Raw genomic sequence first — 21,546 nt, 5'->3', positions numbered from 1 at the left:
TTTTTTTTTTTTTTTAAAGATTTTATTTTTCCTTTTTCTCCCAAAGCCCCCCTGGTACATAGTTGTATATTTTTAGTTGTGGGTCCTTCTAGTTGTGGCGTGTGGGATGCCGCCTCAGCATAGCCTAATGAACGGTGCCGTGTCCATGCCCAGGATCCAAACCGGCGAAACCCTGGGCTGCCAAAGCAGAGCACGCGAGCGTAACCAGTCGGCCACCAGGCCAGCCCCTATCTATCTTTCTTATATCTTTATAAATGTATGTTTTATATCTTTTTAATATATCCTTTATTTTTTTTTTGAGGAAGATGACCCCTGAGCTAATATCTGCTGCCAATCCTCCTCTTTTTGCTGAGGAAGACTGGCCCTGAGCTAATATCCGTGCCCATCTTCCTCTACTTTATATGTGAGATGCCTACTACAACATATCTTGGCAAGCGGTGACATGTCCGCACCCGGGATCCAAACTGGTGAACCCTGGGCTGCCGAAGCGGAACGTGTGCACTTAACTGCTGCGCCACCAAGCCGGCCCTAATATATCTTTTATTTATTAACAACCCTTCAGACAAGATATGCAAATCTCCTTTTGGTAGGTTGAAACCCGTCAGATAATGTGTTTGTCTTGCAATATCTTTCCTGTAATGGTTTGTCACCCTACGAGCTGTCTTCCTGGAGTGTCATTTCACCATCATCTGTGAATTCCATTTGTCTCTCCCCTGTGTTGGATAGCCTGTTTCCAGGATTTCAGGTCTTCCTTTTTTCTTGGTGTCTCCCTCATGTTGGTAGAATACATCTAATAGCTTCCTGAGAAAGACTGAATGGGAGGCAAATTTGGGGGTTCTTCATGTCTAAACATGTTTTTTTGTTCTACTCTCACGCTTGATTGTCAGCTTAACTGAGTATGGAATTATAGGTTGTAAATAATTTACTTTTAGAATTTTCGAGGTATGGTGCCATTGTTTTCTTGCTTCTAGTGTTGCTATTGAAAAGTCTATACTAAATTTGATAATCAGTCCTTTGTATGTGATCTGTTAGTTCTCCAGAAACTTTTATATTTATTCACAAAATATGTATTAAGCATGTTTTATGTGGCAGGCACTGGCCAAGATACTTTGAATATATGGGTGAACAAAATTTCAAGATCCCTTTCCTCCTGGAGCTTCAATTTGTTGGAGAGAGTTGTTCCAGATGGTAAACAACAAATGTAATAAATACATTATACAAAATGTTAGAGGGTCTTCAAGTAAATAAATGCTTTAGAAAAGAGAAAAAGGAGAGCAGGGTGGGATGGAGAGGTCAGGAGTGTTGGGGGAAGGAAGGATGGGGTATGTGGATTGCAATCTGAAATGGGGCGATGTTCCCTTAAACCACTCAGGTATTCTGAAATTCACAGTGATGTGGCTTGGTAAGAGTTTTTCATTCATTCTGTTGGGCCCTAAATGGGCCCTTTCCACTTGGAGACCATATCCTTCAGTTCTAAGGTATTTTATTTGACAACGTCTTCCTTCTTTCCCCCTGCTCACTCTTTCTGGACTTCTTGTTATTTGAGTATTGGACCTCATTAGATTGACTCTCTAGTTTTCTAATCTTTTCTCCTGTTTTCCTTTCCCTTTCTTTTTGTTCTACTTTCTAGGATATTTTCTCAGGTTTATTTTCCAATGCCTTGATTTCATTTTTTAAAATCTTTTTTAAAACAGTTTTAGATTTACAGAATTATTGCGAAGATAGTACAGGGCATTCCCATATACCCCACACACAGTTTCCCTATTATTACATCTTACATTAATATGGTACATTTGTCACAGTTCATGAACCAATATTGATACATTATTATTGACTAAAGTCCATACTGTATTCATATTTCCTCAGTTTTTCCCTAAGATGCTTTTTCTGTTCTACTCTCCCATCCAGGATATCACATTATACTGAGTAGTCTTTTCTCCTCACTCTTCTCTTGCTTGTGACAGTTTCTCAGACGTTCTTTGTTTTTGATCCTCTTGACAGTTTTGAAGATTACTGGTCACCTATTTTGTAGAATGTGAATTGGGATTTGTTGATGTTTTTCTCATGATTAGATTGGGGTAATAATGTGTTTTGGGAGGAAGACAACAGAGATAAAGTGCCATTCTCATCACAGCTTATCAAGGCTACGTACTATCAACATGACTTACCACTGTTGATGTTAACCTTGATCCCCTGGCTTGAGGTAGTGTTTGTCAGGTTTCCACTGTGAAGTTATTTTCCTTTTTCTCCCTTTCCATACTGTACTCTTTAGAGGAAAATCACTATGTGCAGCACACACTTAAGAAGTGGAGAGTTATCTTCCACTTCCTTGAGAGCAAAGTATCTAAATAAATTATTTGGAATTTTCTGCATAGGAGATTTGTCTTGTTCTCTATTTATTTATTTAATCACTTATTTGTCTCAGTAGGAACTCAGATTTTTTATGTTTTGGGTTATAATCCAGTATTACTTTATTTATTTTATTGTTCAAATTGTTGCAGCTTGATCTTTGGGAGCTCTTTCAGTTGGTTCTTGTATCCCTTTGACATATCTCCTTCACCGTGTGTGTGTGTGTGTGTGTGCGTGCGTGTGCGTGCGCACTTTCTTACTTTCTGGCATTACAAGAGGCTCCATGTTCATCTTGGAGCTTATATATTTCTCCTGCCCTAATCTCAAAATCAGCCATTTCTCCAAGGAGCCTTGGTTCCTTTTTTTGGAGAAACCAGGATCTGGATGCTAAAGTGTGCTTGTTGCCACTGGGATTCCTTGCTTCTAGGCCCTCTCAGCTTGACAGAGCAAGAGATATATGTGTTTATGCTAACATCTATAAATATTTCAGATAAATTTGCACAGATGTGTGACCATCTGTGCCCATTTTAAGGTAAACATGAGTTTATACTGTCTCCAACTCAAATCCATTATCACATAGATCGTTCTAGCTTCCTACCCTTCCTACCTCTATCCTTCCCCTCCAACAGTGAGAAATCTGGCTCCCATATCAGCCATACGTTTACTTAATGTCAATTCCAGTGTATGTGTATGATGGTCTGGGATTGTTAACCCATACCCCCGTGGGAAACAACTTTATCAACTAGAGAAAAAGGTTGTGTTCTTTTTGCCTTTACTCTTACAGACTCCACTCATTTCCAAAGGTAGCACTTTATTTCTCCACCTCCTTCAGTAGTGTTATTTTATACTTTTGTAATACATTTAGTCTTTTTTGTCACATTCTGCATTCCATTCTGAGATCCCCCAACCTTCTAAGTAATTTTTTTAAATTTGCATGCATTGAGGTTTATTCTTTGTGCTGTAAAGTTCTGTGGGTACTGACAAATGCTTAATCTTGTATTCAGCATTATAGTATCATACAGAATAGTTTCAACACCCTAAAAAATTCACTGTGCTTTACCTGTTTAACCCTCCCCCACCGAAACCACTGACATTGATGTGTTTACTGTCTCTGAAGTTTTACCTTTTCCAGAATGTCATATAGTTAGAATCATACAGTATGTAGATTTTTTTAGACTGACTTCTTTCACTTAGCAGTATGCATTTAAGATTCGTCTATATCTTTTTGTGGCTTGATAGCTCATTTCTTTATTTCACTGAATAATGTTCCGTTGCATGGATGTACCACAGTTTATTTATCCATTCGCTTACTGAAAGATGTCTTGGAGGCTTCCAGATTTTGGAAGTTATGAATAAAGCTGCTGTAAACATTTATATCTAAGTTCTTGTGTAGACATAAATCTTTAAATCATTTGGGTAAATACCTAGTAATATAATCACTGGATCATATGGTAAGACTATGTTTAGTTTTGTAAGAGACTGCCAAACTGTCTTCCAAAGTGGCTGTACTGTTTTGCATTCCCACCAGCAATAAATGAGAGTTCCTGCTATTTAGCATCCTCGCAGCATTTGGTTTTGTCAATTTTTTGGATCACAGACGTTGTAATAGATGTGAAATGGTATCTCGTTGTTTTAATCTGCAGTTCCTAAAGACAAATGATGTTGAGCATTTTATCATATGCCTATTTGCTAACTCTGTGTCGTCTTATTGTATCTGTTCAGAACTTTTGCCCATTTTTAGAATTGGATTTTTTTTTTTAATTGGCACCTGCGCTAACAGCTGTTGCTAATCATCATCTTCTTTTTTTTTCTATTTTTTCTCCCCAAATACCCCCAGTACATAGTTGTATATTTTAGTTGTGGGTTCTTCTAGTTGTGGCATGTGGGACGCCACCTCAGTGTGTCCTAATGAGCGGTGCCATGTCCACGCCCAGGATCAGAACCTGTGAAACCCTGGGCTGCCGAAGCAGAGCACGCGAACTTAATCTCTCTGCCACAGGGCCGGCCCCTTGTTTTCTAATTGTTGAATTTTAAGAGTTCTTTGTAGATTTTGGATACAAGTCCTTTATCAGATATATGTTTTGGCAATTATTATCTCCCAGTCTGTAGCTTGTCTTCTCATTCTCTTAACAGTGTCTTTTTCAGAGCAGATGTTTTTAATTTTAATAAGGTCCAACTTATCAATTGTTTTCTTTCATGTATCATGCCATTGGTGTTGTATTTAAAAACTCATCACTAAACCCAAGGTTATGTAGATTTTCACTTATGTTTTCTTCGAGAAGTTTTATGATATTGAATTTTACGTTTAGGTCTGTTATCTTATACATTCTTATGTAAGGTGTAAGGTCTGTATCTAGGTTCATATTTTTGCATAGAGATGTCCAGTTTTCTCAGCACACTTCTTGAAAACACTGTCCTTTCTCCTTTGAATTGCTTTTGCTCCTTTGTCAAAGATAAGTTGCCTGTATTTGTGTGGGTCTATTTCTAGTCTTGCTGTTCTGTTCAGTTGATCTGTATGTCTGTTCTTTTGCCAGTACTACTACATTGCCTTGACTACTGTAGCCCTGTTGTGAGTCTTAAAATCAGAGAATGTGAATCCTCTAAATTTGTTCTTGTTTTTCAGTACCCTATTGGCTGTTTTAGGTCCTTTGCCTTTCCATATACACTTTAGAATCAGTTTCCTGAGTCCTACAAAATAGTTTGCTGCGATTTTGATTGGAATTGCATTAAATCTAGAGATAAGGTTGGGAAGAATTGACATCTTAACAATATTGAGTGTGCCTATCCATGAACATGGAATATATCTCCATTTATTTAGATCTTTGATTTTTTTCATCAGAATTTTGTAGTTTTCCACATATAGGTCCTGTGTATATTTTGTTAGATTTATACCTAAATATTTCCTTTCTTGAGGTACTATTGAAAATGTATTCTTTTAGGGGCCGGCCCCGTGGCCAAGTGGTTAAGGTCACGTGCTCTGCTTCGGCGGCCCAGGGTTTCTCCAGTTCGAATCCTGGGCATGGACATGGTACCGCTCATCAAGCTATGCTGAGGTGGCGTCCCACATGCCACAACTAGAAGGACTCACAACTAAAAATACACAACTATGGGGGCCGGCCCCATGGCCAAGTGGTTGAGTTTGTGCACTCTGCTTCGGTGGCCCAGGGTTTCACTGGTTCAAATCCTGGGTGTGGACATGGCACCACTCATCAAGCTATGCTGAGGTGGCGTCCCACATGCCACAACTAGAAGGACTCACAACTAAAAATACACAACTATGGGGACCGGCCCCATGGCCAAGTGGTTGAGTTTGTGCACTCTGCTTCGGTGGCCCGAGGTTTCACTGGTTCAAATCCTGGGTGTGGACATGGCACCACTCATCAGGCCATGCTAAGGCAGCATCCCACATGCCACAACTAGAAGGACCCACAACTAAAAAATACAGAACTATGTACCGGGGCACTTTGGGAGAAAAAGGAAAAATAAAATCTTAAAAATATATATATATTTTTTAAAATTCCAAATTCCCATTGTTCCTTGCTCATATATAGGAATGCATTTGACTTTTGTATGTTAACCTTGTAACCTGCATCCTTGCTATACTCTTCCATCTTTTGGGGTCAGTTTTGGGGGATTTTCTACATTGAAAATCATGTCTTCGTTAGAGACAGTTTTATTTCTTCCTTTCCAAACTGTCTGCCTTTTCTTTTTTTGTTGCACTAGTGAGGGTTTCAGTACTGTGTTGAATAGGAGCAGTGAGAAGAGACATCCTTTCCTTGATCCCAGCCTTTGGGGGAAAGGCATCCAGTTTCTCCTCATCAAGGATAACATATAATGTTAGCTGTGGGTATTTTGTAGATATCCTTCATCAAATTGAAGAAGTTCCCCTCTCCTTGTAGTTTGCTCAGAGTTTTTATCATGAGTAGGTGTTGGGTTTTGTGAAAGCCTTTTTTTTTTTTTTTTTGCATCAATTGATGTGATTATATGATAATTCTACTTCAGTCTGTTGATGTGGTGGACTACCTTGATTAATTTTCAAATGTTGAACCAGCCTTGCATAACTAGATAAATCTCACTTGGTTGTTGGTATAATTCTTTTTGTACAGTGTTGGGTTCGATGTGCTAATATTTTGTTGAGGATTTTTATGTCTGTTCATGAGCAGTGTTGGTCTCTAGTTTTCTTTTCTTGTAATGTCTTTATCTCGTTTTAGCGTTAGAGTAATGCCAAATGGTCTTACAGATTGAGTTAGGAAGTGTTCTCTCTGTTTCTTTTTTCTAGAAGAGATTGTGGAGAATTGATATCATTTCTTCCTTAAATGTTTAGTAAAATTATTGTTCCTTTAAAGGTCATGTTTTCTCTTTGGCTGTTCTATCTTTGGAGTTCGAAAGTTTCATTATAGAGTGTCTAACTGTGGATTTCTCTTTATTTATACTGCTTGGTATAATGGGTTACTGTTGAGTTGTGAGTTGTTGAGTTGTGTTTTTCATCAATTCTGGAAGAATTCCTAGTATTATCTTTTCAAACATACTTGTTCCATGCTCTCTGTTCTCTTTAGGAGGCTGTGTTCTCAATCTGTTGTCCTTGTCCCGTAACTTCTTTTTCCCATTTTCCTCTTCCTCATTTCAGTGAGCTGGCTGCATTTTAGGTAATTTCTTCAGATGGGTCTTCCAGTTCATTCCGTTTTCTTTTAAGCTCTAATCTTTTTAATCCATCTTTAAAGTAGCCCGTATTTTTTCTGGACCTTTAGTGTCCTTAGTTCATGGTGACTATCATAAGTGGTCCTGTCAAGCCCTCTCTTTTGTTGTTGTCTATCTCTCATTTCCCAGTCTTGTTCCTCACTTCAGGCAACCATTCAAACGTGCTTAATAACGTACATCTTTTTGTTTGTATTGTTGCAAAATTTGTATTTTGTTTTTTACAAAAGTAAGTTTTTAAAAAAGTAACAGTTTGCAACAGATTGTAAGTTTAAAGAAAAAAAGGTCATTCACCATAGACAGTTTGAAGAAAGTTGTTGTAGAGTATTCCACCTTCTGGATTTAGCTGATTGCTTTCTTTTGATATCATTTAACTTGTCCCTCTATGTTGGAATTTCCTGTAAACAGGTAGATGGTTCTAAAAGCTTGATTAGATTCATGTTCAATTTTTTTTTAGGTGGGAATGCATTATACGTGATGCTGTATCTTCCACATGAGGCATATAATATTTGGTTCTTCCACATTTGTTGGTGAAATTGATCACTGGATTCACATGTGTTGGCCTGATCCCACTGTTATAAAGTTCCCCTCCAACCTTTCATCTAACAGTTTTAACATCCATTGATAGCCACTACCTGGTCCATTTATTGCATTAGGGACTATGAAGAGATATTTTTAAAATTTTAAATGAATTTTAAAATTCTTCTGCATTTATTATCTGGAATTCTTATCTAAAGAACTTGCTGTCAGCAACTATTTTGTTATCCTAAAGTATGTTTTGTAAATAATGAGCAGGATAAATTCTTGGGTTTTTTCCCTTAGTGTATCAACTTTCAGAGTAATGGGTTAGTGCCCTGGCAATCCTCCAATGAGTAGTGTTTTTGTTTTCATGTTGGTATTGTTGTGATCTCTTGGTTTTTATCTATTTGATTTGGTTCAGTCCTTTGTAGTCTTTATTCATTTGATGTTCAGCTGTCCCGTTTAAGCTAGTGGGAGCCCCTTTAATTTGACTCCTGTGTCCTTTTGGTATTATCTCATTAGTCATTGATAGATTCCTTCAAGGTGTCTCAGGCTCATTTGGTGGAATTCCTGCCGCAGATCAGAGGTTCATTTACTTTATTCATAAAACTAATTTTCAGTTTTCTTGTACCTCTCTCTTGTATGCTTGTTTTCTACTACTTTAATTTCTGCTCTTAGCTTATTCATTTTCAGTCTTTCTTCTTTCCTAGTATGAGCATCTAAGGCTCTAAGCATCTGTTGAAGACTTTTGCTGAATCCCACAGTTTTTATATGCAGTTATTTTTATTTGTATGTAGTATATTTTATATTATTTGATATATGGTACTTATAACAGTTTTTAGCTTTCAGTTATGACTTCTTTGACCAAGTTATTTAGATGTGTTTTAAAATTTACAGTGATTTATATATGCATATTATGTCATTAAAGTTGGTTTTCATGTCGTTTTTGTATATACAGAGAGAGTTTTCCCAACTAAATTGTAAATTCCTCAAAGCAGTACTCTTAACTTTTATTTGTGTCTATTCTCTGTTTCTTGGCATGCATTAGATGGCATAATATTTATATGTTAGAGAATTAAATGAGCTATCATATTTTTTATTTTCTAGGCATACAAGAATTAAATTCTGAATAAGTCTACAAGTAGGATGGACAGTTATTTTAAAGCAGCAGTCAGTGACTTGGACAAACTCCTTGATGATTTTGAACAGAATCCAGGTTTGTTGGTTTTTTGTGTTTGTTACTAATGGCTTTTTAAAATGTCTGTAATTCGGTTATCTCAGTAATAGAGTTTAGCAAAATTTGGTTTCAATTTTGGTCACATAGTTATCTTCTGTAAAAAAAAAAAAAAAAAATTTCACTTATTTCATTATAGCATATTAGTCTTTTCTTATGCTGAATAGAACCAATAGATAGAAATGAAAGTAAGGAAACCAGAAGTTTCTCTCCACATACAAATTTAGCTAAAAGAAAACCCAAAACCAACATATGAGCCAGCTAAAAGCAACTTGAAAGCTCTACGTAAATTGCTATTTCATTATTATGAGAGATGATATTTCCCTCATCTCAGAATGAAGACTAGGAAGCTAGAGGGCAGAATGAAGACGTTAGATTGTTTTTCAGCTCTTCCTTAGTCTGGATTTTAGAGTACAAATGAGTTATTTTGAGTGGAATTTCTATCACTTTATGACATCTACATTCAAAAGTAGAAACCCCTGGTGCCGACCCCATGGCCAAGTGGTTAAGTTTGCACGCTCCGCTTTGGCCGCCCAGGGTTTCACTGGTTCTGATCCTGGGCACAGACGTGGCACCACTCATCAAGCCATGCTGAGGCGGCATCCCACATGCCACAACTAGAAGGACCCACAACTAAAAATACACAACTATGTACCAGGGGGCTTTGGGGAGAAAAAGGAAAAATAAAATCTTAAAAAAAAAAAAAAAAGTAAAAACCCAAAGTACTTTAAATCCATATAAGAATAATTTTGGAGATTATTACCATTTTGCAAGAGTAATCCATCTGGTCTAAAAAAACGTTTAGTTAGTTTGGAAGTCTTAGAAAACATAACATCTTTGTAATAATTTTTCATTTGGGGCTCCTGAATAACATTGTATCTCTTTTTTTAATTAGATGAACAAGATTATCTCCAAGATGCACAAAAAGCATATGATTCTAACCACTGTTCAGTTTCTTCAGAGTTGGCTTCCTCACAGCTAACTTCACTGCTACCAAAGGATCAACAATGCATTAATTGTGCCTCATCAGAAACATGCTATGAAACAAATCAGATTTCCCTGAATGGAAAAACTCTTGAGGGACTAACTTCTATACAGAATGAAAAAAATGTAACAGGACTTGATCTCCTTTCTTCTGTGGATGGTGGCACATCAGAAGAAATCCAGCCTTTGTATGTGGGACGATGTAGTAAACCTGTATGTGATCTGATACGTGACATGGGTAACCTCGTTCATGTAACTAGTAGTGAAGAAGATATTAAAAAATTATTGCCAGAGGATTTTAAGTCTAGTGCAGATTCTTTGATTGGGTTGGATTTATCTGCAGTGTCAGAAACTCCTTGTGTTTCTTCAACAGACCATGGTAATGATACTGTCAGAGAGGAAGAGAATGATGTCATCAGCTCTGAATTACAAAACAGAGAAATCAGTGGAACTAAAGAATTGGCTATAAAAGCAGATACAGCTCTTTCAGATTCATGTAATTATATGGGAAAAGAAAATTTACATGATCAAAAGATCTCTAATCAGTTAGAACCGGTTCTTGATTTTAACACACCCTCTGCCTTGACTCAACAAAATTCCAAAATGTTTGATGCCAAAGACAGCCTACAACACAAGAAGCAGCCATGTGAATTAGTAGAAGCTGATGGCTGTTCGGTAGAAGAGGAGATACATGTAGCAGTCATAGCTGCCACAGAATGTTTAAAAGGAGGCAGCACAAGCACTTTGCCTTGCAGTCTTCCAAAAAATGAAGGTCTGTGCTTAAGTGATTCAAATTCAGGAGATGAAAATTTCAAATTACCTGACTTTTCCTTTCAGGAAGATAGGACTTCTATATTTATAAAACAATCTGCAAAAGAAGACTCAAGAAATTTAGATCCTAAAGATTATAAAGATGTAATCCAAGATTCCTCTTCAACTTTACATGTTTCGGGTGAAGATACATACTCCTCTTTATCCTGTCTTCCAGTACCTGGGTCTTTGTGTGGATCATTAGTTGAAAGTAAAGCGTGTGGTGATGGTTTGCCTCAGAATGAACATGAAGATAATATACAAGATGCAGTGACAGTGCATAAAGAAATACAGAAGAGTGTTCTAGGTGGGGAACCATTGAAGGAGACTGATCTTTTGAAACAGGAAAAATGTAAAAACGTACTTCATCAGCTGTCAGCTGAAAAGATGGGAGATAGAAAGGTAGATCCTGAGCAGATGGTAATCAGAGCTGAATCTTTGGGTTACCCAGATAACACCAGTTGTTCAGTAGCTGCAGAATCTCAGATGGAGCTTTCTGGTGCTAATGCCCCAGAGTCTCCTGATGGTTGTGAGGGTCTCGCTTTTTCAAGCAATGATATCGATGGGCAAGACTTAGATTACTTTAATATTGATGAAGGCATGAAAAGTGGTATGCTAATTAGTGATGCTGAGCTTGATGCCTTTCTGACTGAACAGTATCTTCAGACTAGTAACATAAAGTCGTTTGAAGAAAATGTAAATGACTCAAAATCTCAAATGAGTCAGATAGATATGAAAGACCTAGATGATGGAAACGTCAGTAATGTATACTTCAATGCTGAGGCAGGAGCTACTGGGGAAAGTCCTGGTATTAATGTGATTTGTGAAACAGTTGATAAACAAAATACAACAGAAAATGGTGGCCTTTCTTTAGGGGAAAAAAGTACAATTCCAGTTGAACTAGGGTTATCCAGTACTAAGTCGGAGATTACGAATGACTTATCAGTCTCTGATATTAACAGTCAATCTGTTCATGTTGGAGGGGCCAGACCTAAGCAATTGTTTAGTGTTCCATCAAGAACAAGGAGTTCAAAGGAACCAAATAAGCCGGATGCTCCAAATGTGACTGAAAGTGAACCCAGCATAGCAAATACCATTGCTCCAACCACCTGTAGTACAGATTTTACAACTGATCCTCAGGGTAGCTTCAACTCGAATTACATTGATATAGAAAGTAATTTTGAAGGTGGATCCAGTTTTGTCACCGCAAATGAAGAATCTCTACCTGCAAACACTTGCAAGGAAGGCCTGGTTTTGGGCCAGAAACAACCTACTTGGGTTCCTGATTCAGAAGCTCCAAACTGTATGAACTGCCAAGTCAAATTTACTTTTACAAAACGGCGACACCACTGCAGAGCGTGTGGGAAAGTAAGTTATACAAATCTTTGAGTCTTTTATTCTTTTGAGACATTTTAAATGAAATTTAATGTGACAGAATAGCTGATTAATAGATGATTAAAAGATTCAATTAATTTAAAATCATTGCTTTTCACCTACATGGAAATATATAAAGCATCATCATTTTACAGATTGCTTGAGAGTTGAGTAAATATCACATTGTCGTGGGTGTTAAGTATTAGGAAATCAGGAACACTTATTACTAATTTTTTGAAATCTCAGAATACGTCTCATCATCTCTCTAACATTAACACATCAGTCGTCCAGATCCAGCAGGATCCCCCTTTGTCCTTGAATACTTAATCTCAGGACCACTCTGCAGCTAGTGTTGGGGTCAATACCCAGGGAAACACTGAAAAAAAAGCTGATTGGCTTGTACAAGGTTCAGAACACTGAAGCTGACCTCATTTGCACTCTGACTGCCTTAATCATCTATAAACTCTAAGAGTTGCTTATAGAAATAATGTTGCATTTTTTTATTCAGCATTTTTCAGTAACATGTTGGTCTCACATCAACTATTCTTTTAGAAAAATAATCATATTCTGCGTTTAGAAGTTTTAAATGAAGAACCACAGAAAGGTTTTTAAATTATAAACTTATTTAAGAGTTTTTGTTCCCTTCCAGTTAACAAATTTGAGTTGAAGGAAATCTCCTTGTCAGAGATATATTTTAAATTGCAGAAACTTCATTTAAGTAATAAAAAAAGAATCATTTTAATAACTACCTATGATTATGGTGATTAGAAAGATTATTTGTATTATCAGAAAAATAGCCTTTGGTGAATTAGATTTTGGGCGTCCCCTCCCCCTTCAGTAGGTATAAGTATGCTTGAAGCAAAACCAAATTTGATATTTTATTCTTTATAGGTATTTTGTGGTGTCTGTTGTAATAGGAAGTGTAAACTGCAGTATCTAGAAAAGGAAGCAAGAGTGTGTGTAGTCTGCTACGAGACTATTAGTAAAGGTGAGTATTAATAACCAGACATATTTTCTTCTAGTAATTGAATATATCTTTAAAACAATTGATTGTGACAAAGATAAACTTCTTTATTTTCTTAAGGCGAGGACCTAGTGTTGACTTATCTGGCTTAGGTGGGACCTCCCAAGGCTTGGTTTCTCTTCTTTTTGTTCCACTCTCACAATTAATACTACCAGTCTGGAAAGGAACCATTCAGTTTCTGGAGTGACAGTTCATTAACTTTTAACAGGTACCAAGTCCCTAAATGCTGCATTTCATCTGCCTATTTGTTTTTGTCATCATCATCGTCATCCTCATCATCTTAATCTAAACATTTATAGAATACCTACCAATAAATAGTGTTCAATCTTATATATTAATAGTGTAAGGCAAGATAATAGTTCCCTCCCTTTAGAAAATTACAATCTAAAATGGGAATAAAAGATAAGGTAGTAATATTTATGATTTTATAGATAAATTCATAGGACTGCCACGCTATTTGCACATTTTTGTCTCGTATTTTTTTTCCCCCTTCTCGTTTGTATGTGTTTCCTACTGTTTCTCGGGCTCCCTAGCTAGCTACCATTATGAGCAATAATCTTGGTGGTCTTATTTGAGTTCTCACAGTTTTGTGTGTGTGTTTTTTTCCTCAAATACACTTTTGTTCTTTTGAGTACTTCTCGGCATTTTCAAAGATTTGTTGACAGTTTAATTCCCAGCAAATATTACTTGGGACTTTTTAAGACTAGGCCTGTGCACTAGCTCAGGCACTGCTTCCTGTTAGCCAGGAGATAAATACCTGATAATAATTTGTTTTTCTCTTTTGAATGAAGATAAATTTTTTCAGCAATTCTCCAAAAAGCTCTGATGTGAGTCTGTTAGCCTGAGGTAAGCTGTTTTACTACCTGCTGTTGACCTCTGCTCTGGAAGATGTTAGAGTGTACATCTTTTTATATTTCCATATTACCACCATTGTTCACGAAGAGGTTAGTTTAAGTGCTTATAGTTGTTTGTTTTTTCTTAAGCTCTCTGAATAGCCTAGAAAACGACTGCTGGTGCTGTTAGCCAAGGCAGCCTGGAGGAATTCCGAAATACTAGAACAAGCTCCCACATAATTATCTCTCCCCACTTAAAAATAAATAAAACAGCTGTGAAGGTTTGAGGCGTTATTTGAGTTGACAGGCCAGATTTTTGGGTGAGCATTAAAACATATTCTGACTATAAGGATCCAGGAGGGGAGAAAAATCTAGTCATTAAAGAGACTTGGTAGGATATTGGGCTCAAGCTTTGGTTTATCAAAGAAAATATTTTGGAATGGATTTGCTTATTTAGTTATCTGTTTTATTTATTCTGTTTTGATATCTTATAGCATGCAATTTTATTTATGGTTCTCTTTATCATTAATTTATACACCACAAGAAGCAGAAGTACAAGTTATTTTAGCCTCAGCTTTAGGGTTGAAAATGGTAGAAGTGATCATTTAAAATAATGTTATTAAATAAGAGGAGAAAGATGGCTCAAGAGACACATTTCATGAAGGATTAGAAGAAAAGATAGTTTGAACAGAGATTTTGGATAACCGGGAAGTTGTGCTGAGACTGTGTAAGTTTCAAGGCAGCATGTGTGTGAATGCCGTTAGGTAGATTGGGGGCAAGTTGGAAATTAGTTTGAAGCACAGAGAAGATGTTTGGATTTCACTTGGTTGGTGGAAGCCGTTTCATGAGAGTGCTATCGTTGAGTAGCCCTTATGGAAGATTATTTTAGCAGTGGCAGCGTTTATAGCAGATCAGTTTGGAAAATTGCTGAAGGGAGAGCTACCGGTGCTCTTCTGGTTATTTGGGTGAAATCATTGAGCAACGTTCAGGCACTATTCTGCGTTTTGGAGCTCCAGCTGAGAAAATAGACTCCCTGTTCTCATGGAGCGTATGAATGTGGGAGAAATGGACAGTAAGCAAAGAGACGATCAGGTGATGATAATATCCTAAACAAAAAGAAAAGAGTGAAAGAGAGATAGATAATAACAGATTGGTGGCAAGAGGTAGTATTTTTTATAAGGTGGTGATAGTAAGGCTTTATGATAATATGATATGTGAGCAGAGACTTGAAAAAAGTGAGAGAATAAAGCTATGCCAGTGTCCATGGGAAAAACATTCCCGGAAGAGAGAACAACACCAGCAAAGATTCTAAGCTAAGAGGGTGCTTGCCTGACTTATTGAAGAACAAGGAGGCCTGGGTGGCTGGATCACAGTGAGTGAGATGAGGTCAGACAGCTAACTGGGAAAGCAGACGAGGTAGGGATGCCAACTATGTAGGGTCTTGTGAGCCATTGTAACAAGTTAAATTTTCACTCCAGTTGGGAAACCATTAAAGGATTTTATTTTAAACAGAGGAATGATGTGATATGATTTATAGCTTAAAGAAATCACCCTGAACTATGTTGGAAATAGAATCTAGGGGTACAAGGGCAAAAATAGAGATAGTCATATTAAATAAGTTATTTTATTTAGTAGATATCAAACATATGCCAAATATAGTATTGAAATAACTAATTGGTAGCTTATACTGAAGTGGAGTGCTGCCAGCTAAGTAAGGACATTATCTTTGCCAAGTGCCACTTCTTTTGCTTGCTTAGCTGTTGATTTCTTTCTCCTTACAACGTGAAGAATAGAATAGTTATCATAATTTACTTTTAAGTTCAAAAACATCTGAGATTTTAATATTATTTTTTTCCCTTTATAGCTCAGGCATTTGAAAGGATGATGAGTCCAACTGGTTCTAGTCTTAAATCAAACCGTTCTGATGAGTGTGCCACCATCCAGCCTCTTCAGGAGACTCACACACCCAGTCTAACTTCACCTACAGCTTTACCAATCTCAGCACTTAAACAACCATGTGTTGAAGGTAACTAGAAGAAAATGCTGTGTCTTAGACTAAAGATAAATTATTAAAAGAGAAATTTCCTAGTGTTGACAGAGTTCTAGTGAGTAAAGAGAAACCAGACTAGATATCAGAAGGCATAATATGGGGAACTGGTTATGCATGTATGTTAGAAGGCTGAAAGAGCAAAAAGGGCATGCTCGGTGACTCAGAGTTTAGTAACTGCGGGAAACAACTACCATCCGGTGGGTTAAGGGAATGAAAGAAGAGGCCATATTACTGGAGCTCAGGGCAGGAGCACCAGGAGGTGCTTGGTTCTCACACCTGGGATCCAGAGGTCAGGCTACCATGTGTCTGGTGCTGTGACTCTTGGGGAACACCAAGTGGCAAATGCTAGAACCACCAAGGAGCCTTTTAAGGAAAGGGCGTTATCTCCCTTTCCTTAGAAATCTATTTTTAAATGTATCTTTTACCACAATAAAAAATGTTTTTTAAATCCATTTTTAAATGTTTGGGCTCTCTGTTCTTTTTTACAACTGGTGTAATTTAGGATCTTGAGTAAAGCCCATGTACATTTTAAAATATAAACTATTAGTCTGTAACATGCTAGAAAATAACTGTACATGTCAGTTAAAGGCAAATTCAGATACTTTGGACAATTATTTTGGGCTTCAGTTTTGCTCTCATTTAATAGCTATTTTCCATTTATCGTAACTTAAGGAGATTCAGCATATATGGTTGTATATTATACTCTAAAGATGAATAAAATTTGCTTTAAAAAATATTTATTCTCTTAATATTGACATCCTAAGTTATTAAGTTATAAAAATATTGCAAATACAAGAAAGATACCTTGTTTAATATGTACACCCATACTGTAAAAGTTATATATAATCCTTGTGTTTCAGTCTTATCAGAACAGATAACACTGTCCTGCAAGGTAGATATTTATCCTTTTTCGGTTTTTTTTTTTTGCTTAGGAAGATTAGCTCTGAGCTAACATCTGTGCCAGTTTTCTTCTATTTTGTATGTGGGCTGCTGCCACAGCATGGCTGACAAATGGTGTAGGTCCAGGCCTGGGATCCGAACCCACGAACCCAGACTTCCAAAGCAGAGCGTGCCAAACTTAACCACTGTGCCACGGGGCTGGCCCCAAGATCCTTTTAATTTTTATATTGTTCTAAAATCATCTGGCAGCAGTTTTCATAACCTTCCTCTGTAGATGGTTTTGTATAACAAAAGAGAGCAAGTATTTATACTGAAGTCTAGTTATTTCCTCCAAATGTGGGAGGAAAATAATAACTATTAATCAAGTTCAGTATCCACATTATAAGAACGAAATGTCATGCTTCTCTTGTTAAATAAATTAAAAGTAAGAAATGACCTCTGATGCACAAGTGATTGTTTCCTTTTTTAGACTTTTTATGACTCTTTCTGTTCTTCATACGTTTTTCTTTGCTTATCTGCTGTGCTCTGGTCTAGTCCATTTTCCCTCTTGTGCCCTAGTCCCTAAATTTTATTCAGTCTTCACTCCACACTCACAAACTAGCCTTAATAATATAGGCTTTAAACTTGCCCCTGTGTCTTTAAGGTGTAACCTCGCCTGTCTACTCCTTTTCTGAGTAGTGATTCCCAGGGCCACCCCTGCCTTTGTATGAGTTAGAAAAAGACTTCCATTCTGTGTAGATGAATCACAAAAGGGCATTTCTTTAGTCCTTTGCAGCCCTGAGCATGCAGGGCTTGGCATTGGATAGCAAAAAGCTTTTGAGGGGCTGGCCCCGTGGCCTAGTGGTTAAGTTCGGCACCCGCTGCTTCAGCAGCCTGGGTTCAGTTCTCAGGCATGGACCTACATCACTCATTGGCAGCCATGCTGTGGTGGCAAGCCACGTACAAAATAGAGGAAGATTGGCACAGATGTTGGTTCAGGGCAAACCTTCCACAACCAAAAAAAACTTTTGAAAACATTTCCTGACCCACTTAGTATTAAATAATTGCAATATTACCAAACTAAAATGCTCTACTTTTTTAACTGATTCTAGGATTATGCTCCAAAGAACAGAAGAGGGTATGGTTTGCAGATGGCATATTGCCCAATGGTGAAGTTGCAGATACAACAAAATTATCATCTGGCAGTAAAAAATGTTCTGAAGACTTTAGTCCTCTCTTACCTGATGTACCCTTGGTAAGGAATCTAAAGAATGACTTGTTAATTTAATAAAATTATGTTTTGTAGATAATTCCTTATGTGATTATTAGAGTACTTTTTTTTTCTAACACTGTCAGCTTCCTGAAATGAGAAATACGTGATGTAGTGAATATATTTTTGATTTTACCTTTTTAATGTCAGTTTAAGGCAATGATTCATAAACTTTTTGGTCTCAGGACAGCTTTATGCTCTTAAACATTATTAAAATCCCCAAAGAGCTATAGGTTATGTGAGTTATACCTTTTGATAATTAGTGTCGTAAAATTGAGGAAAAAATTAATTAAAAAATAAACTGACTACAGTTGTGTCACTTAACAACTGGAATATGTTCTGAGAAATGTGTGGTCATTAGGTTATTTTGTTGTGTGAACATCATTGAGTATATACTGAAGGGGAACAAAATTTGCCACCCTAAAATGTATCTCTTTAACATAAGGATTATTTTAGGCTGATGACTTTGAAGAAACAAAAGACTGAAAGTTTTTCTTGTTACCTCCCCTGTAATTGCCTGAAAGAATTCAGATTGAAAAAATCTCAGAAAGTGAACTATCACCTTAGCATCACATGAACTAGGTGGTAGACAGGGATGAACCTAGAAAAGCCTGTTTGTGGGCTCCCCTCTGTGTTCTTCTGTTTCTGTGGCCAAACACTTGTTTTCCAAATGTTTGCTCCTTTTCACCTACCTGTGAATTGCCTTCTTTCCCTTTGAAGTCCCCGACTCTACCTTTCCCCAGCATCTTCTTTTGTCTTTAGCTGAGGGTATTTAAGGTGAGGGCTTTGGCCATTTTGATGAGTCACTCAGTTTTCCTGGGTTTCTCCTGTTGATACATGTTACTAAGCTTTTGTTTGTTTTTGTCCTTTTAATTTGTCTCATGTCAATTTAATTCTTAACACCAGCCAGAAGAACCTAGAAGGGTAGAGGAAAATTTCTTCCTCCCCTACAGTACTTACACAAACCTAGATGGTATAGCCTATTACACATCTAGGCTATGTGGTACTGATCTTAAGGGACCACTGTCATGTGCGGTCCCTTGTTGACTGAAATGTCATTATGTGGTGCATGACTGTATATTAATAGAAATAATATATATATATTTTTAAAGATTTTATTTTTTCCTTTTTCTCCCCAAAGCCCCCCAGTACATAGTTGTATCTTCTTCGTTGTGGGTCCTTCTAGCTGTGGCATGTGGGACGCTGCCTCAGCGTGGTTTGATGAGCAGTGCCATGTCCGCGCCCAGGATTCGAACCAACGAAACACTGGGCCGCCTGCAGCAGAGCGCGCGAACTTAACCACTCGGCCATGGGGCCAGCCCCAATAGAAATAATATTTTTACGGAAAAAATTTCAAAACAAAAGTTTAATGAGAGGAATAACATTGTTTTACATTTTTGCAAATTTCTTTAATATGTGGCTTAATAGAAGACAGATTCTCACATTTGCTTCTATATTCAATCTGTTTGTTATGTTGTTTAGTTAAATTATATGAAGAAAACCCTAGGACTTCTCTGACTCTCTGAAAGGGTCTTGGGGACCCCAGGGATCCCTGGACCACATGTTGAGAACCACTGGTGTATGGATATAGAACTGAGATTTAGTAATTTAATTTAGACTAATATTTGTTTAATGATTTTCAAACATTTAGTAAAGTATAGGATGGTTATATTTATGTTTGCATTTATACAAATGTGCTAAATAGGAAATACATAATATAGAACCCCAGCCCACTAAGAACTCTCGTTGTAAAGTACCAAAATACTCATAGACGCTAGTATTAATACATGAAGTAGGAATGTTTTTATTCGTTAAGCAATATTTATTCAGCATGTACTCTGTGCCAGTTACCTGGTTTATCCTGGATACATATGTTAGGCAAGATGGATATGTCTCCTGCTCTGTTCAGTTTCACACACCATATAAACAGATGCTGTTTGTCAATAAGAATTTATGAGCTAGGTTTTACAAATAGCCATAATTACCAAAAGTATGTTTCTTAGCCAGCATCTACTCTTAATCAATATTTTATCAAAATGAAAGTTCTAAACAGACTAGTAAGTATTACTTGAGTTCATAAATGGTTGTCATTTAGTATTGACTCAAGTTTGGCCAGTCCAAAAAGAAAGGGGCTTTATTGAAGCGGACTTGAGGTGTAGTTTATTCCAGGTGGTTTACTATTGTGCCACATATTTACCACTCTACCTCCTAACCACTCCCCTCCCTGTTTTCCCCCCTTTTCCTCTCCTTTGCCTACCCACGGCTTTTTTGGCTTTGAGAAGGAGAAGCCTTGGGTTGAACTCAGCTTGCTCACTGTGTGATATGGTATAGGATTCTGAAGTTCTCCTTGCCTCTTTTTTCCATTCTATAAAATGAAATTTATTAATACCTACCCAAGCATATGATGAAGCTAAACATTATGCTCCTGAATTTAAAAAAGCAAAATGGGGCCAGCCCCATGGCCAAGTGGTTAAACTTCCCCATGCTCTGCTTTGGTGGCCTGGCTTTGTGGGTTTGGATCTCGGGAATGGACCTACTCTATTCATCAGCCATGCTGTGGAGGCATCCCACGTACAAAATAGAGGAAGATTGGCACAGATATTAACTCAGGGCTAATCTTCCTCAAGCAAAAGAAAAAAAAAGAAAGGAAGACTGGCAACAGACGTTCAGGGTGAGTCTTCCTCACCAAAAATAAAAGTAAGTAAATAAATAAATTGGTACTATTTCTTTGGAAATTTGGCTTCTAAAGAATTTCTGAGCCCATTTTGGTTTTATATATTCTTATTAAAAAGATGTGTTTGGCTATAGAGATCAACATTTCACAGTTGAACAGAAAATATGAACTGATTTTTTTTTTCCTTCCATATTTTCCAGACGGTAAACACAGTGGATCATGCCCGTTCTACTACAGTGGAAAAAACAATGAATGAGATAGGAGATATTACAAGAAAGGAGATAATTCAGAGTCCTATTTCTCAGGTTCCATCTGTGGAAAAACTGCCTATAAACTCAGGAACTGAGGGCTTACCTAGTTCTGGTTCTTTTACACTAGATGATGATGTTTTTGCAGAAATTGAGGAACCATCTAGTCCTACTGGTGTCTTAGTTAACAGCGATTTACCTGTTGCTAGTATTTCAGATTATAGGTTACTATGTGATATTGACAGGCATGTTTGCAATAAGATTAGCCTTCTACCTAATGATGAGGACAGCTTGCCCCCTCTTCTGGTTTCATCTGGAGAAAAGGGATCAGGTAGGATAACAGTTATTTAAATTTAAAAAGGAGGTTTTTTTAAAAAAAGCTGTACTGATGAATTTTGTCTGTGTTGTATGAAATTCATTTTTTTGAACTTAGTTTGGTTGAAATATTTGCTATGGCTCAGTAACTTTAATTTACAAAAAGTCTTACTATATGAAAACAAGTTCTAAAAAGATCTGAACTTTTGAGTTGAATTACATGTGATTCATTTATCACGTCTGGGTCCCTAATTTAGAATGAGGCAAAAGTCCAGTACAACAGGGAAA

General features: G+C 37.1%; 1 protein-coding gene across 3 annotated transcripts in view; it reads left to right on the top strand.

The window, feature by feature from the left end:
* Positions 1–21,546, top strand: part of ZFYVE16 (zinc finger FYVE-type containing 16) — a 55,326-nt gene that overhangs the window by 5,596 nt on the left and 28,184 nt on the right. For 2 of the 3 annotated variants that reach the window (XM_014857014.3, XM_044777926.2), the window contains 6 exons: positions 8,671–8,779; positions 9,693–11,959; positions 12,857–12,953; positions 15,687–15,848; positions 17,864–18,006; positions 20,896–21,274. In XM_014857014.3, coding sequence (XP_014712500.3) covers positions 8,710–8,779; positions 9,693–11,959; positions 12,857–12,953; positions 15,687–15,848; positions 17,864–18,006; positions 20,896–21,274 — 3,118 coding nt within the window. In that variant the 5' untranslated portion in view covers positions 8,671–8,709. Of the gene's footprint in view, positions 1–8,670; positions 8,780–9,692; positions 11,960–12,856; positions 12,965–15,686; positions 15,849–17,863; positions 18,007–20,895; positions 21,275–21,546 lie in introns of those variants that run through there. The other variant, XM_044777928.2, reaches the window with a different exon arrangement.

The sequence above is a fragment of the Equus asinus genome, chromosome 9, assembly GCF_041296235.1.
Source record: "Equus asinus isolate D_3611 breed Donkey chromosome 9, EquAss-T2T_v2, whole genome shotgun sequence".
Lineage (NCBI taxonomy): Eukaryota > Metazoa > Chordata > Mammalia > Perissodactyla > Equidae > Equus > Equus asinus.
Note: the sequence above shows the minus strand (reverse complement) of the source record. Positions and strands in the feature narration are given on the sequence as shown.